At 32.9% G+C, this 19444-nt stretch overlaps 1 protein-coding gene across 1 annotated transcript; it reads right to left on the bottom strand.

Annotated features, from left to right (window-relative positions):
- Positions 1–393: 393 nt before the first annotated feature.
- LOC125820797 (transcription initiation factor TFIID subunit 12b-like) lies at positions 394–10164 on the bottom strand. Its single transcript, XM_049500235.1, has 9 exons — positions 9276–10164; positions 8591–8800; positions 4965–5465; positions 4425–4499; positions 4087–4165; positions 2776–2840; positions 1977–2012; positions 1670–1896; positions 394–747 (listed from the first exon to the last, which is right to left on the bottom strand). The coding sequence occupies exons 1-8, from the start codon at positions 10050–10052 to the stop codon at positions 1723–1725; spliced, it is 1917 nt and encodes a 638-aa protein (XP_049356192.1). The 5' UTR covers positions 10053–10164; the 3' UTR covers positions 394–747; positions 1670–1722.
- Between the last annotated feature and the right edge of the window lie 9280 nt (positions 10165–19444).

The following is a 19444-nucleotide window of genomic DNA, read 5'->3' as shown; positions in this document are numbered from 1 at the left end:
ATCAATAAGAAAAGGAATATGATGACTCCTTAGCTTCTTATTCATGAAGGAATATAATCTAATGAAAGTTACTAGTTTATACAGGTAGATAGAAATCAACCATTACCAGAAAGTGAATTACAGGAAATTCGTCCTCAATAGTCAATATATTTGAATCAGATGACTAATTTGCCGAACAAAATTCTGCTAGGTATATATGTTGATGAAGGCAGTTTATGATACGTTATAAATTCTCATAGCTTTTAAGATGATGATTGATAGTATTGCAGAAGCTTAGCTAAATCGGTAATATGGTGACTGCTAGAGTGTTCTCTTGTAATGAAAATGTCACAAGGATTTTCTATAGTAATTTTCACGTCTCTATCATTGTGAAATCTTAAAAGGTACCCTTGAAAAAAAAAACCGTTTATGATTTGTAACATCATAAAACCTGTCTGATACAGCGTTTCAACTATGATAAAGGGGAAAACAAAGAACTTAACCTCATTCTTTGGTATCAGGAATTAATTTACAGGACTAGTAAACATGTTTTCCAGAGGGGTATGGTGGAGAAACCAAATTTGAGCAACTTCATCCTCACAGGCTGAATTAGCTAGCTACTGTAAACTAAACTGCGTAATTACAGGCCCTTCAAAACCATTCAACTATTGGTGGTTCATTCTGCAATGTTCCTTCAGATGCCTCCAACGTCTTGTAAAAACTTCCATTATGCTACACCTATATAACCTATGCCTCCCATTTCTTGATCTGCAAAATGGAGAATATGATTAGCTCCGTATATGTAAACATGGTAAGCAAAGTGCATGTCAAGAATGTAATTAGCTCCGTATATGCAAACATGGTAAGCAAAGTGCATGACAAAACGACTTGTGAAATAAGAGATAAATAGAGTGGTGAGCTGGGAAATATGCAGCAAGTCTCCAGATGGATGGACCAGATCCCATCTGCTGTTTCAAAGTAAAGGTGAGAACAGCTTCCTGATGCCTGTAAAATTGGAAAGCATAGCTGTGGTGGCAAACTTACTTCCAAAAGCCCAAGTTAAACATTGTTTCTAACAGCAATGCATGCTCAATTTGGCTCAAGATAGAGCCTTAGTGCCTTACTATATGCACGTGATGCTGACTTGTCCAGAAAAGGATATGCAAACTAGTAATTGTCATGGAGGGGTACAATAACATCTCTTTAGCAGTATGTGTTGTTCAGAATTATGCCAGAAATTGAAGGTAGCATCCTAGACTTCTACAAAAAAGCAGAAAGCAGGCTTCCGTAGTCAAGTGGTGTAGAGCTTCAGGGTTTAGATTCTAACACACATGCAATGATACTAAACATGCTTTACACCAACAAATGAGAAGTACCCATTTATCACTAGAAGCATGTCATGACAAAAACCGTTTTTTAATCGGATGTACCCAAGAACTAAACTACTGATTTGCAATGAAACCCAAAAAGAAATAACATTACTATCATTTTGCAGCAGCCAAGACATGATTTAGAACTCCAGACATACAGCACATTTATCCAATGGGCAACTGATATTGGTCTAGAGAAGGATCGCTTGTGAAGTGCAAACATAGTGATGGGGCATGAAAATTCAGGGCCACTATAGGCTGGGCTCTCCAGAAAACAAGCAAATCACAGTAGAATTCATCTTAAAAGAAGTAATACTTACCATCAAGGTCTGTACAGTTAACACGGGAGATACACCAAGAACTCCAGGGACCATCAAAACCTTGTCATCTCATGCAACATTTGAGAAGCATTAGACTGTGAAACCATGTTGTCTGAACTTGGAGGTCTGATCATGTGATTTGATTCACCCGCCCCTGGTCTGACGGTTTCCTTAGCACTACTATTTGTACTTGTTTCTGTTTGTGAGGACTCCATCAAGGTACGTATCTGAGTCAAATTAACAATGATTCTAAAAATTATCCATCAAGATCGAGGCAGGTTATATTATCATATAGAATTGCACTCACCACATCCAAACGCTTTTTGTGGAGATCACTTGATGACTGCACAGAGTTAGAAACATTATGTCAAAAAGTAGCCTGAGATTCCACCCAATCTAAATAACTACAATCATTGATGAATAAGCAGATTACCAGCAATTGTGGACTACAATCAGCAACTAAACAAATGAGCAAGGATGAGTTAAAGATATTGTAACAGTTTACTATTAGTAGTCATAATTCTTTTTTTTTATAACCGTGGTGTTAGGGCTTGCTTGCGCGCACCTCCACTAATTCCACAGGATATCTCCCACCTCCCAACAACAATAAATACCAGGTAACTTTGTCCATCAAGGCTAGGACAGAGAAATCACCAAGTATTTCTGTCTCTGCTGGGAGGTTCCTAAGACCTCATAGTTCTCAACCCATTTCATTTTTTGATGACAAAGGAAACCCGCAGCCGCTACCCTTTGGGTGCGCACAGGGTAAAAACCCCGCTCCTATGCAATAGCTCACAAACCACATAGGAGAGGTAACCGGCACTAGGCAAGCCCGGTGCGACGGGCTCGACCCAGAAGGTAGACCCCTTGCTTTCGCTGGCAAGGGGTTTCGAACTTGAGACCTCCAACATGGAAGTCCCAAGCCCAAACCACTGGGCCACCCCGAAGGGTCGTTCTCAACCCACTTCATTGACCACTAGGTCACACCCTTGGTGCTCTTTTAGTAGTCATAATTCAAGTCACATCATTATTCTACATTAGTGCAGATACGAGAAGGGAATATACCACCCATGAAAAGGTTAAGAAAAAGAGGCAGAGCTACATACATTTTCTGGATAGTGTTTCCTCTCTTCACTTGAGAAGCCTGGAATAGTCAAGTGCCAGTTTTTCTCTGTAGAGAATCACAACAACATTTAGATTAGAAAAATACCTCAGTTTCCTTTATTTCTTAATATATGATATAAAACATCTTTAGACGATACAAGCATCTCCCGAAAATACCAACTGTAAAGTGTAAACAACGTACCCTAAATGTCTGTGGGTGTATGCACATGCTTGTGCGCCCACCGAAAGCATATTAGAAGACATCATAAAGTAGTTCTCTATGAGCGATAAAATATATGACATTGGGCAAAGCAGTTGGACATTACTGATATTGATGTTTACATATTACAAATATTTGAGATAGTACCTTGACAACAAATATACATGTATCACATTGGGTATGTTGTTGTAGTTAAAACATGAAATGGGTGGAAAGTTTCGAAACTACTTGATCTCTCTATATATACAGCTTCTATGTGTATCTTTCAGAGGCAAGGTCATATTGTTCTACCATAAGGGTTAAGTTTGATGATTAAGTTCCTGGAACTCACATTCAAAAGCTTACACAGATATAGCATAAGCTGCAACTACTCCTAATGATAGGAGAGAGTTTGGTATCATTCCAATTTTATCGGATGTCACCGAAGGGGCAGAGGGAGCTTGTATTAAAACTGCATTCCGTCATTGAAATTTTGCTTGCTACTTATAAATAAGAAAGTGGTGGCATTGCAATTCAAGTATAGCATTTGGATGCGTCCATAAGCAGATGAAAAGCTTGAAATGCATAAGAAAATGAAGGAGATGATACGATAAATGTTGGTATCAAAGTGAAAATGCTGACAAAACTGCCATTACCTAGTTCAGCATATAGCTCCATTTGTGAACATGATCTATGAGCTTTCCTATTATCATCAGAAACTAAGGAACACGGAGACGACAACAGCTACTGGGAGAGCCTTAACCCTAAGGTATTTTATTTGTCTACAAACATAACAACCTTTGGCGCATTTTATGTCAATGAAAATGTGGTCCAAATTTTGTGAAACTAAACATTCCACAGAGGAAGGATGGTTTCTTCCCTACATGAGGAGTATCTCACTGCATAAGACTGTTAAGAACATACTGATCAACAAAAAGAAAATAAAGAATTTATACTAAAAGTTTAAAAACATATATAGCAGTAAAACACAGCTTTTACACCTAATAATATAATATTTTCAAGTAATTGCTATCCCAAGCCATCATAGCGCTTTTTCAAAATAATGGAAACAAACTAAAGAACAGGTCTTTTATTTGCAGTTGCAGGCACAAACCTAGATGTAGCAGTACATCCTTGGACTCCAAAGTTGAAGATTTCCGATGCTTCGCCAAATTGCAAGCAAATGTAGTAACCTACAATGAGAATCAATGTAAAATATATTCATGTATGTCATTTTTCATGAACAATTTATCTGCAAAGAATTTCAGAAGAAACTAGAACAAACTGGTACAAGTGCCCAGATTAATAAATTTTAGTTCAGAAAAATATCAACAAATATATTGCAGCGATAGTCAAATGTGATACACACAGCAAACCCCAAAATAACCCAGCAACCAACATCCCCCAGAAAAGAAAGACAAAAAAGATGACTAAAGCATTTTCAAGCCTAACCGAATCAATGAAGTCATCAGCAATCTCTAGAAGAAGATCTTCAACTTCAGGATCAAGCTTTCCCTGCGCATCCACCTGAAACATCAACATCAGTGAGCAAAATCAGCCGTAGGAGAACTTTACAATAGTACCAGCGTTGACCATAGTATTAGGTTAGTCAGACTCAATCTCTTCAGTAAAATATTCCAATTTCAGTCAGTTCCATTCTCTTCAGAAAATTAGTTCAGAGAAATTCTACATGTTATGATTGGAAGCAAAGTGAATCTTTTGTAGTTGGGAGGGAGGGGAGGAATGTTATCACCATCAGTATTCATAATCTGTCAGAAAATTCTGAAGTTTTTTTTTTTGATAACCGTGGTGTTTGGGCCAGCTTTTGCGCACCTCGACTAATTTCACAGGATACCTACCACTAGCAGCCGGTACCAGGTAACTCTGTCTACCAAGGCTAGGACAGATGGAAAGAAATCCATATTTCTTTTTGAAGTTCCCAACACTGATAACAACATTTTAAAGATTGAGAAAGTGAAGCAGAGGAAAGACCTGTGAAACCAAATCTTGTATCTTTCTCTTTCCAAGAAGCTGATTGCTTGCTTCAGTCCCCTGACTTGAACTCCCCCCCGGAGTAGTTGTTCCGGATCCAGTAGCATCTGGTTGTGATCCAGTTAAACTCAAAGATTTTTGGCCAGCTGGAGCAGCCATCCTCGGGGAAGATTGCTGCTGATGTGAAAGCTGCTGTTGTTGTTGCTGCTGCTGTTGCTGTTGATGCATCTGAGGGTGCCCAATCTGTTGCTGCTGTTGTACAATTTGGGATAGTTGTTGTGGGTTCAAACCCATTGAGTTTTGGTGTTGTAGAAGCATTTGCTGCCTTTGCTGTTGAAGACGAAAGGAAGGGGAATTAGGAGTAGAAATCGCAGGCATTGGCTTCAACCACTGCTGCTGTGATGAATTGTTCTGCATAATTGCAGATTGTCCATTCTGAGTCAACCCAGGTAACTGAGAGTTAGCAAATGACGTCCTTGGAAGACTCTGAGCCGATATTTTCTACAGCAAATTGTAACGTCAAAGTGAGCAATAAAAACAAACTATTGGAACGTAATAAGAAAGACAAGAGAGTATTGGATTATATACATTAAATTCCACAAGAGAATTACATGTAATCTACTGAACTGAGAAAGCAAAATTAAATAAGTGAAGATAATCATGAAATTATGACAGCCTTAAATGACCATCAGCTTCAAATATCTAGCAATATGACGACATCCACAACTATGAAGCACTTTATAACCAGATTTCATCTTGGCTGATTCAATTAACTTGTAATTAATTACACAAGGATATATTTAATTTAATTTTTAAGACAAGGGAACCACCCGCCACAACCCTTCGGGTGTGCACAGGGTGAACTGTGCCAGTGTAATAGCCCGCCAACCACACAGGAGAGATAAACCACACTAGCAATCCCGTTGCGACAAACTCGACCAAGAAAGCATGCAGAGGGTTTCTTTGTATCAAGTATGAAAATTGGCAAGACGAGTAAAAGGAATTCCTACTGCTATGTCAATAAAAATATCTATTGGCAAGAATATTTTATCCAGAAAATCATTTATACTTCTCCGCAAAGTTCGAATTTTTTAAAAATCTTGAATAAGGTAAAGATTTTATTGATGTGAAGGAGCAAAAACCCAGGCAATATACAAGATAAATATAAAAGCCCAAAGATTAAAAAAAATCATAAGGTAAAGAATTTATTAATGTATAGAAGTAAAAACCTAATTTTATTGTTTGCATTGCTTATCCGTGAATTGTTAATTGCTGAAACAGACACCAAGATTCTCTTTCGTGCCTTAGAGCATAATTATAACCAGAAAGTTCAGATCCTACAGGCTAAATCTTCTCCCTTGATGAACTATTTGTTATCTAGAGAAAATGAAGTGATTGAAGCAACTAACTCAAAGATGGTTTTACACAAAACATAATCCAACTAGTTGAGGGTTAAAATCATAGGATTATTTAACAAAATGACATTTGTTAGAAGTCTACTAGAGGAAAGAAAAGCTCGTTCACCTTGAATAGTATAACAACCAAAAACGTTGCTAACTAAGAAAGTCAAAATTAATAAAAGATTGGACTTTGAAGTTACAAAAAACTAAATGCATCAAATTGTCCCAAAGTATTTTATAGAAAATAGCAAATTAGGCAGTCAACAACAACAGCATACCCAGTGTAATCCTACAAGTGGGAGATACATCATTCCACGTATGACAAAGAAATGATTGCTTCTACTGCAGCATTCCCTAACATACCAATTTCAAGTTCATTTTCATTTTCAATTTTGTTTTTAAATTTCTTCATTTCAATGTTGTTTTCAAACGTCTTCATCTTAAGTATGAAATTGCAATGTGTTAGAACACTTCCATCCTTTTCATTCAGCAGAGTTACCACTCAATGAAGCTTCTTGCCCCTCTCCAAAACTTCCACTTGACTTTAAGTGTGTCTCCATCTCTCGCTCCTTCTAGACTACTGCACTTCCATGACGTAATGTCAACTTGAAGTAACTTGTTAATTTTTTAAAATAGTAAATCTCCTACTTTAGGTCAGCAGTTCTAACTTGGCATGGAGGTCAATTGGTTAGGAAAATGAAGAATTGAAGGGAAAACAATAAATAAGCTAGTGTATTTTAGCTTATAAATAGATGATCATTCTCATGCTTTCTTTAGCACTTCCTTTAAAAAAAAGGTTCAACCTCTTAGGAAAACAAATTAATTATATCAGAACGATTGTTCCATTCATCTGCCCCACTAACCAAATTTGAGAAATTGTAAGTCGTAAAAGGGTCAGGAGCCGATAAACCCTAACGTTTTCATAAAAATGAACAAAAAGGGGGAAAACAAGTCATAAATTAGGTCTACCAGCAGTAACATATTTTTAGGAAAAAAGAAAACCAGAGTTCGACTCCATGAAGAAAGAAAACCAGTTATGAATCTGTCCGCAAAGGGACAAACTGTGTTAATGATACTTCCACTGCTGTTAAATGCTCATAGTTGGCACCTCAGAACTTAGCTATTACAGCATGTAAACCGAGAAATTGCAGCATACTCAATGAGAAACTATTCGTTCAGATAAGAATGCCATGCTGGAAATATAGTACTGAGGAACTGTAAGAGCAGCTAACTGCTAACCTATGTGTCTTTGGATCAAATTCAAACTTTTCACAAGGGAATTTTTTCCTTACAAAGCTATTCTCATATCTAGCCATAAGATTTTACATGGATTGAAATTTTGTGCCACCTCGAATGGAACACTGTAAAGGGGTAGTTACAGTGAAAAATCTCTGAGATACAGTACCATGTGCTAAAAGGCTCTTAAAGTCTCCATGTGTTAAAACTTGAGATCGTCCTAATGAGACATTTTTTTGGATAAAAAGGTTAAGCATGAACCTAGTGCTGAATCAGCATTTATTTACTATATGCTGAGTTACTTGAATGGCGTTACACATTTATGCATATTATGTGTCATTGTTGTGTTCGCATAATCCAAGTATCCGGTGATCAATTTAATAAATAGTCATATCCTAGTTTCAAAGTTTAATTTATATCATTAGGAAAATAAAATAAAAGTTCCAAGATACCCAGAGAAATCTTTCACGAAAATATCTCGAAAAACCCTCTCACATGAAAGGAAATTTCCATGACAATGAAAACACAAAAAATTCTCTTTGGCTTGCTGTTATGACTAACAACCAAATTCATGACCTGATTGATTTGAAGAATAATTTTATTTTTTTTTAACCGAGAAATCCGTATGTGACCCGCCCTTTGGACCAATCACAGCCTTCTAAACTCGGTGGATAATAGGCCCGCCCCTCTACCCTTCTCCACTTAAATACTGGGCTTTGCTTTGTATGGTGTGGGGCTTGAACCTGCGACCTAAGCCACAAATCCTCCACCACCTGTCACTCAAGCTAGGCCTTGAAGAATAAATTATGTGGACAGTTTTTTTTTTGGTTTATACAACTTGAGCTCAGATGTGAGAACAATTGCAACCAGGTTTCCTGAAAGAGTCACCTCCATTTTACCATGGTGTCATGTGGAAAATTCAGCAGAACAAATGAGACGGATAGTTTTTAGCATGAAACATATATCACTAGCATGTTTCAAGATTGGCACCTGAGTAGTGGTGAGAGGATTTTGCTGGGACAACTGCTGTTGCCTCAGCTGACTTTGATTCACCCTTTGTGCATAAGCCAGGGCCCCGTTTGCCCTTAACTGAGAGCTCATGTTGAGAGACCCCATCATCCCCATTGCCTGTAAGGACTGGCCATGGGAATTCCCTGTATGGAATTGATTCCCCTGCATTAGACCCGCCTTCTGCCGTGGCTGAAACAGAATAAAACTCCTTTCAGCAACACTTTAAAGCACGGCAATTTACACTTAACCTCATCAAGAAAAATAACAATGACAAATAGCAGCTGCGTTTCTTAATTTTTTTTAAAACGCTGCAAAGTTCTCAAACAAAGTTATGCATTAAATGGCCCGGAGTAGAGTTGGTAAAACTTAATATAAAACTTTGAATCCATTTGCATGAATCCTACAAGTGTTAAAGTGATAACAATAACTACTACTACTACGTGTTAGTCCCGGACAAGTTGGGGCGTCTTTATGAATCTTCACCACGTTTCTCCATATCGTGTTGTCATCATACCAAATTAAAGTGAAAAGGAATTTAAATATGTACAAATAATAGCAGTAATAACAATAGCAATAACAACAACAACAACAACCATTTAATAAATAAGTTTTCTAGAGGCATATAAATCTATGATAAGGTGTAATAAAAGTGCTGAAATGATACCGAATTCAAAAATTGAGATTGCAAATTGAACTGGGCAACAGCCGCTGCTGCAACAGCAGCTTGTCCAGATAACATGGGCAGATGGCCCGTCTGTCCCATTAAAGCTGCCCTAGCTAAATTTCCGCTACCCATCTGACCACCTATTTGCTGCTGTTGTTGGTTCTGTTGTTGCTGCTGCTGTTGCTGTTGTTGAAATTGTTGCTGCAGTTGCTGTTGCTGCTGTTGTAATTGTTGTTGCTGCTGTTGCTGGAGCGAAGTACCTCCAACCCCAAAATTCATTTGACCATAAAGTCCTCCTGATTGCTGCCTCATCAAACCAAATTGTTGTTGCTGCTGTTGCATTTGCAATTGACTCATTCTCGCCATTGAGGGTGATCTCTGCAAGTTTTGCTGCATCTGAAAATTAGAGGCGGACATCAAGTTGCTGTTACTGCCGTTAAGATTACTCGAATTATTCTGCTGCTGCTGGAGCTGCATTTGCTGCTGTTGTTGAGATTGTGTCAATTGCTGCTGCTGCTGCTGCATTTGTTGAGGCTGTTGCATCTGAATTTGATGCTGCTGCTGCTGTTGCTGAGATTGGGTTAACGGGATTTGAGGGAGGTCAATTGAAGGCGATTGTGCGATTGAATTGTTGTTAGACGGAGAAGTCATCGTAATTCCGGGATTAGACGACGTCGCCGACGATGCAGCTCCGGCGGCGGATACTTGATTTGTAGTATCGATTATAGGGTTCGATGGTTGAGTTAATTTTGGTGAAGATGACGGAATTTCAGCCATTTGTTTATCGGTTGGTGTTGTGATGATGATGATTCGTCGACTGAACGGAATTCAGATCAACAGAGTCATCGGAAACTTTGAATTTTCAGTTTGGGGATTTTGGGGACTGTGGAAGACTCCGTCGTCGAAGAAGAAAGTGAATTAGCATAGGTTAATTAGACTTCTGCGGGTCCCATAGTAGCCCACGTGTAACAATTGTCAAAAGTAACAATTTCATGCGGTAACCAATTTTTACCCGATATTTAATATTTAACCACTTGTTTAACTATTGTGCACAAGTGAATTACTAGTATAATATGATAATCCCAATCTCACTTGTTTAGCCAGTATATATATTATAGGAAAAAAACTACATAAGTGAGCCATAAAACCTAATAATTATATGTATATATTCAAATTGAAAGCAATTCAAGAAATATTCATTCTCTCATAGATAATTACAATTCATACATTCCTTCATTAAAGCTAATAATTTTCATTTAACAGATACTAAAGCAGTATCATATATTGTATTGATATCATTAAGGCTGATAATTTTGCTTAACTAATATTAAATCAGTATATATATACTGTATTGGTATCATTAAGCTTTTTTGTTCACAAATTACTCATTAGTCAATGATACTTATGATACTATAATTATCATTGAATAATGAGTAACTTCTAAACAAGAAACCTTAATGATATCAACACAATATCAAATAAGCGAAATTATCAGTCTTATACTTATTTAGTATCAGTTGAGCAAAATTAATTGGGGATATATAGTGTAATTATTTAATGGTGTATGAATGTAAGGGGCATATGTTTATAATTATTTTACTTTTATGGGGTATTTGCTTAGTTTCCCCTGTATTATACTACTAATTTGGGGATAGTAATTTTACTGTTTTAGGATAAATGGTGAGATAAACTAATTTCGCGATTATTTAATACTTTAAATCAAACATGAGATGGAGTTAATTAATCTTGATATTATTATTTTTATCCTATCTGCCAAACAATCCTTAATGGAAAGGGTTAAAATATTTTTAACATATTAAAAATGATTCACAAATATCTCATGCAACATAAATAATATTTCGCCATCAAACTAATGATTGCTCGTATTTTTCAATGTGTATAGCTATCTTTTTTGCCATGTACCTGATGCCTCGTCGAGACAACGATTTTACTTGAACTCTATTTCATAGTTGACTCATTCAATTGTTGTGATTGACCTTCAAGCATCGACATTCCATTGTGATATACATGTAAAAGATATTCAAAACAGTACGTTCTTAGTGTTAGACTAATTAAAATAACAAATCTTTTTTTTATCAAAATAAACACATAAGTTCCAATTTCTTACATTTAACATAATATAACGTAATATGAACTAATTTTGTACATCAACTTTTGCTTCTCAAAAGTTTATTATCAATTTGGCCTTCAATTGATTTTCGCCCGAGGATAATTAATATGAACTACTCACAATAAGATAGAAGATAAATCTTTGTATATAATTACATGATCTGAAAGAAAAAATAAATCTAAATCTTTGTATATAATTACATGATTTGAAAGAAAAATAAAATTTAACGGCAATGCAATTCTCTTGTAGATGAGATTTATTCTTCATGTTTAAAAAAAATAATTAAGATCAGTGGGGTGACCTTCAAATTATATATAAGAAAATTCTTTATGAACTAATAACGAATACTTTTATCAAAATTCTTTAATAGTTAATCTAGTTGACACATATTATATAGTATCAAACAATTCAATACTCTTAAAGATCCATTGAGTTAATAAATCAATCAACAATAATAAGACGTCGACAAAAATGATTAAGGAATTAATGAAACAAAAGGGGATAAAAATAGATTTCTACAAACTTACTCGTGTAGTAAAAAAGAACTCCAATCCAATCTTGATACAATATCAACGATTGTTTAGCTTGCAAAATGTAACTTGATAAAAGCAATTTTCAATAAAATAAAATAAAATAAATGTCTTAGATTGGACTATATCAAATTCAATGACGAGCTTTGAAAATGAGATTGTCATGGTATAACAATGAATTTTAAGGTAATTGAAGGGAGAAAATACAATAGTATGGCTATAGATGGTGGTGAAACTGTGATTTGAACAAAAAATGACTAGTTGTAGATGGTGTTGCTTAGGTTTTAAGAAAATTAGATTATTTTGGTGCTTTCTCCGCCGCTCTATCTCTCTGTTTTAGGTCTATATATATAGAAGAAAAAAATAAAAATATTGAGAAAAAAGCGTTTATGAAAAAGAAAAAAAATTTTAGACCCCTTATTACTAAAAACAAGGTCAAAATTTTCTTGAAAATGTATTTGAAGTCAAAGGACCGGACTAGAATATTGATTGGGATATGAATGTTGGGGATGAGTAAAAAAATGTAGCACAATATTTTTTGAGTAATTTTTTTAGAGAAATTATATTTTTCCGTTTAAAGAAAATATTTAACAGATGTATAATTATATGAAAAAATTGACCAAGTTTGAAATTTAAAAATTTATATTTTGTGATATTAGAGTTTAAATAAGATTTTAAAAAAAAACATATGAAACTAATAACAGTTAAATTATTATGTAAAGATATACTATAAAATTATTAAGTCATCAACTATATTTTATTGTAAAAAATATATTTCATTAATATTTACAATAAAATAATTAATAACTTTGAAATATTCGTTTGAATATCTATAATAAAAAATAAATGTAGAAAAGTGAAGAACAATATTATTATTATAATAATAATTAATAAAAAAATAAAGGGAAAAAATATAATACTTGTTAGCACAAAATTTGATAATAAATAAATATATATAATATTTATGAATTCGCGGAAAATCCATATATTCAAATAAATAAATTGATGAGCAAAAATAAAATGCAATAGTACATCATATGTTACGTTAGTAACAAAATCAAATGTTGAGCATATTCCCTGTTTATTTTATTTGGCAAAATTTTATATATGTCAAATTGATTTAATGAAATAACGTTCTATAGGTGTAGTTTATCTAATTGCATTTCATGATTATAGTTTAGTTTTTTTTAATAACTAGATACATGAACGCTAAATAAGGTAACAAAAAATTTACATAATCCCATGATTCAAGCACCATAACAACTGGTTTCCTCGTACCACTGAAGCTATATTAAACGAAAAAATGTATGGTTCATCAATATTCTTGTATATTCAATGCGGAAATTAAACTTCATGTTTTGAACGGCAAAAAAGAATACGATTGATTTGTATAGTATATAATTGAAATTTTCAAAAATGAATTATCAATGTTTTGTTCATTCTAATGGTTCACAAGTATGTATTTTTGTTTATACAAAAATAGAGAAATTGTATATTAACAATTATATTGTAATTGTTGGTTAGAAAAATCGAATGACACATCTTGTACAATTATATGCTTTACAAGTATAAACTAATTGTATAAAGTGAAAATTTTCATATATGACATTTATTAGACTAATATCTTCAAGTTATAGTAGTAGAATAAAACTTTCAAGTTGTAACAATAAAAAATTTCAAGTTATAACAATTTATTAAAAAAATAAAATAATAATTGTAAAAAATCTGTTTTGAAAAAAAAAAGATAAAAAAGGAAAATAAATTGATTTTGAAGAAAAAAAACAAAAAAACAGAAATAAGTGTATTAATTAAATTTGAATTGATGGATGATAATTATTAATTAGCATAAATTTAGGAGATTCAAACTAATTAGGAATAGTTGTTTTCCTTAATTCACTCTAATCTGTTAAAATTAATTAAAAAGTCTTATTTTATCCATTTTTTCTTCAACGTTTCTCTCTCTGCATTTTTTTTTTCCAGAATTGTTGTCACTGGCGAGTAAATCAATTTCTTTTTTTGTTTGAAAAAACTTGATTTTGTTGTGATGGACGACTTCTTATCTATATTAATTAAACATGGTGGTAGATAGGATCCTTCATGTTAGTATTTTGTATGATTAATTGTTTGTATTTGTATATTGCTGAAATGAAAAAAAAAAAGAGCAATGAAATTGTAAATCACATTTTTGTGATTTTGTTTTTGTTTACTAGATTTAAGTTGTGATGTTTTTTGTATAAACAATGCATTTTGTTCATAATACATAATAATTTTTATGAAACAGTAGTTAATGAAAATCTCTGATTTTGTTGGTATGTTTCTGTTTTTTTCTTTGGTTATTTTGTATACTGTATATACCTTGATTTCGTGTGAAATTGACTTAATATATGAATGATTTTAGTATAAATGTATATAATATTAATAGTTTTATCGTTGTAAAGTTATGAAATTTGTGGGAAAAAAAGTGTGAAATTTGTTGTAACATTGTTATGAAACAGGTATTTCTTTAGTCAATTTGATAATAATAATTAGATGAATTTGGTATGCAGATTAAAATTATAATATGGAATACTGTTTTGTTTCCTGAAAATATAAATAAAATGTATAGGTAGGAATGAATTTGGTAGTGTAAATGGAATGATATTGGTATGAAAGTGTATTTACTATTGTGTAAAAAAAATTTAGTAAAAAGGTATGACGATTTGTATGAAAAAAGTATTAAGTTGGTATGAAATGTGAAATGTTATTTTTTATATAATGTGTTTTGTGGTGTAATTATTGCAGAATGTTTTGAAATGATATTGTTATGACTAAGTAGTGACGATTGTGTATAAATTTGTGTGAGAAGAATGAACTAATTGGTATGAAAAATTATTCAGTATTGTATAAAAAAATATGAGTAAGAAGTATGATTATTTGTATGAAATGTGTATTAAGTCGGTCTGAAATGTGAAATGTTATTTTTTTATGAAATCTGTTTTATGGTATGAATTTTGATAAACTGTCTGGAATGATATTTGTATGAATAAGTAATGACGAGTGTGTATAATTTTGTGTGAGTAGAATGAAGTTGTGGATGAAATTTGTATTATCTTTGGTATGAAAAGTTAATATAAATACAATATATTTATAATTGTTTTGTATTATGTAAGACTAACTGTTTCTTTTTAATGAAACAGGGAAATATGTTGATTTTCAGATGGAGGGGATAGTTCGGCGTGGTTAGTCGGAATCGCCGATTAATTCGGTGATTCGCCCTTTGGTGTAGTTCGTCGCCGTCTTGCACTAACATTCAGCATGGTCGTGCTCTGTGTCATTGGGCAAGATGGTACTGCTTCGTGAAATTATTCGGCGAAACGCCAACTGCTCCTTTCATTGCCTTTTTTATCTTGCTCCTTCAGGGCTTCGCGTACTGGAACAAAGGGCAGAGTGCGTCCCTTCGACAAATCGCCAAGCGTGATTTGCGATGCTCAGGCTTCAACTTCTTCGTTCTTTTCAACCTTTTTGTTCCTTTTTGCGCCTAAGTGTCCATGCTTCTACTAAAACTTCAAATACCTGAAACTTAAGAGTTTTTATCAGATATTGAGACAAAATAAACATTTGAATACATTATTTCTACCAAAATAAAGCCCTAAATGAGTCCAATTTGTGGACTCATCAATCTTTAAAATTACTTAATCCACGCTTGTTAAGACAATATAATTTACAATTAGGTTGTAAATTGTCTAGGATGAAAAAAATGTAAAACAAAAATGTAATTGAGGCTGTTATAAAATACAATTATCACTATTTTACATTGTCATAATCGTTTATACAAGGTATTTATACATGTTGGATACCAACTTCATTTTATTTTTTTTTGTGTTAGAATATGAATTTGGATGCCAAAGGTGTACAGTTTGGATACCAATTATAAGTCAGGGTTAGCTCATGAACTCTAAATTAGTAGTATGATTTCTTTTTAGTTAACAAGACATTGTAAAATCATAAACTCTAAATGTTGAATCCAATTTGTATGCATTTTGTATATAACTGTTATCCCGAGAATTATTATAGTCAATGTGTAATTTATCTTTAGAATGGTGTATCCATTTGGAATGCAGTCTGTATATAACTAGTATCTTGTGATTACAATAGTCAATCTGTAATTCATATGTAGTTGGTATCTTTTTGGAATAAAACAGTGGATATTATATATATCAAATACTTAAAGTTGTAACAAACACAAAAATATCGTCCAAAAGTTTAAAAAAACTTGTAATTCTAAAAAGTCTAAGGTGCAATCAACTATCTCAAATTTGATCTCCGTGATCTTGGTGTGGGATAATTACTGGTATTCGGAGCATGTTCTTTTGCTATGCGGGATCCACTAAATTTGCTAGCAACAGTGCCAGTTACTTCACTTTCACTGGTTGCGCTATCATCATTCTTTGTTTTTCCATAATGTCATATGATTGTGGCATACTTTTGACGATGGTACTTTGCATCGATATCAACATAACGCATATCAAAAACTCCATTACTGATGTATTCAACAAATAGATATGTGTACAAACCACAATCACTGAAAAAAATTGAAAGAAAAATCATTTTATACCATTTTCATACCAATGTTAAAAATTTAAATACATTAATGAATAAATTGAAAAAGAAACCTTTCTATTAGAAAAAAATCCCAATTTCATATCAATATTAGTCATAATTCATGCAAAACTGAGTAATTTAACAATTCATACTATTTACATACCAATTTAACAATTCATACCATTGAGCTACTGATATCAAACCAATGTCAAAACACAATTCATACCATTTGCATGCCAATATTATATCACATTTCCTATAATATCCCAAAATCATATATTAAAGTCAAATTCATGCAAATACTATTCACATTTCGTACAAGTTTCACCCAAACAAAAGTTTTGAAACAACAAAAAGCATGTGATATTTTTAGCAAAAAAATCACTAATTTGAATAATGTGAAAATAAATTAAATATAATACTTACCCTAAACAATTTTTTTGCCTTTTTTGGATATTAGGATTTCTGATTCCTTCTTTTTTGTTGTTCTTCTTGTTGATGGTTTTGAAGATTGAACAATTTCTACATTTGTTGTTTTTTTTGTTTTTTATTTCACTAATAAAATCAGAATTCGAATCAAAAGGGGTTTCTATAATTTTTCCCTTCCTCTTCTCTCCCTTTTGATTTGCCGGACTCACCATTTTTTTTGCTTCATTTTTTTTCTCTTTTTGATCCTTCGACTGAGAGGAACCACAATTTGCAGGAATATCAATATTCTTCGTGTGTAGATGTCATCCCACTATTAAATCATATAAATGTGGAAGAGCTCTACTAATTTTCTTTTTGAATGAAGAATATGAATGTTGAAGATGGTGAGAGAGAAAATGTTAGTTCTCTGTAAAAGAGAAACATGGGGGTGGGGTGTGGGGTGTGGGGTTTGTGTGTGGATAAAAGAGGAAGGTGAAGGTTGTTGTGTGAAATCTGGAAAAAAATTCCTAAAATGGTGTAAGAGATAATGACAATTGATTCTCTATTATTAATGTTATCCCTAAAATGGTGTAAGAGATAATGACAATTGATTCTCTAATATTAATGTTATTTCTCTTATTTATTAAATATAATGTAATTATAAAAATAATATCACACTCCATCTTCTGAGAAAGATTTATCATCCGAAAAGAGGAAAAAATGGAGTCTTTGTCTAAAGAAATGCGTTGAGAAAGGGTAGATGTATAGAACCTTTCAACGAGATAGTGCTTTTTCAGCTCTCTCAAAATGGAATCTATTCCAAACATATATGCCATGGTTCCTTGCTTCGACAGGGTACAAATATCTAAATTTGATATTTTTAGATACTTTTTCAGACCTATTGCCTATACTAAGTAGCAATCAAAAATTTGTATCCATTTTTCTTGATATTATAATTATAAAAATATTAACTAATTAATTAAATAAAATAAATTAAATTATAAATTAAAATTAATCTGTTAATACTTGTAATTTAACTGTTATAAGTAGTAATATAAAAAAAGTACATCTAAAGGCTGTAATATTAAGTCTTTAATAAGAACTATTTGTGTTTGTATATTACTATAAATTCTCTCTCTCTCTATATAAATGATTATAAGTATATAAATATACAAAAATATACATATATCTCAAACAATTTTGTATATAACTATCAAAATATACAAATAACTATATACAAACTTATTCAATACAATTACATGATATTCTTCAGATTTGTGAATATATATATATAGTACTTAAATATACAGGAATATACATATACAACAATTTATTCATTCCCGAATTCAAGAACAAATATGAATCATTTATCATAATTCAATTTATTTTTTAATTATTATTTCATGTATTGAAAAAACTTTAGATATAAAATCACAGTACAGTAATTATTTTGTAACGCAATAAATATATTGAAAAACGTTTGTCTATAAATATAAGCATCACTACTGCTCTCTTTGTAAAAACCCTAATCAGTGGCAGCCGCATCCACGGCTCTACAGCCATGGCGGAGCTCCTCCTCGCCTCTGTGTGGATTCAACATTAAAGGATTCATCATTATTGTTAGACAATGATGGATCCTCTAATACTAAATTCATATCAGAGATTAACATTGGGGTCTTCCTACTTACGCTTTGAATATCTGTACCAGTAATGGGTTTGGTTTTGATTCTGTTCGTTCTTAGTGGTAGTATTTTGGAGTGATTGTTTTCTTAGTGCATCTAGATCGTGGTTTTCTTATTAGTGTTTGATGTTTTTCGGTACTGATAAACAAGCATTGATTGTTCTATTCCTCTTCCCATTACTATGTATGTAAAGAGGTCTCTAGTCAATGCTTATATGAACGTTTGGAGAATGGTTGGCCTCTGGAATTTGTTTATGTCCTTGGGGTTTTCAATATTTCTCGTACAAATAATCCATCATTGCTCTCTAGCTTAGCTTGTATCTAGATCTACAATTGATCTATTATCACTTTTGATTTCACCAACAAACTGCTTTCGTTAACGTATCATCTTTGAATTGAGTACTGGATATCAAGTATCTGTTTCTTTTTTGAGTTTAAAAGTTCTCGACTTCTCGTGCACTTGTTTTGTATTATTCAGATTTTGAAATATTTAGGTGAAATTACTCCCTTATGCATATAGCATATAGGTATCCAAAATAAGAATGGATTCGTCTAGCATTGCTTATTGTGATAGAAGAGTTTGGACAATACTTCTACAACCAGAACTCATCGTAATATATCTGTTTCCCTTTAGTCTAACTTACTATTTATGTGTGTAGCACTCCATTGAGCTGAAGCTGTTATTGCGGTTGATTAGAAGTTAAAAACTAAACTATGGACAATTACTTGGGAATCTTATACGACATTCTAGATCCTTGGGAATCGTTTGAAATGATTTGTTGCGAGTGAATGACTTCTTTAAAGACTGAGATGGCTTACTTCCTACTCCCTCCGTCCC

The sequence above is a fragment of the Solanum verrucosum genome, unplaced genomic scaffold (assembly GCF_900185275.1).
Source record: "Solanum verrucosum unplaced genomic scaffold, falcon-dt-bn FXZP01000117.1, whole genome shotgun sequence".
Classification (NCBI taxonomy): Eukaryota; Viridiplantae; Streptophyta; class Magnoliopsida; order Solanales; family Solanaceae; genus Solanum; species Solanum verrucosum.
The sequence above is the reverse complement of the archived record's forward strand: the minus strand, read 5'-3'. Positions and strand labels throughout refer to the sequence as shown.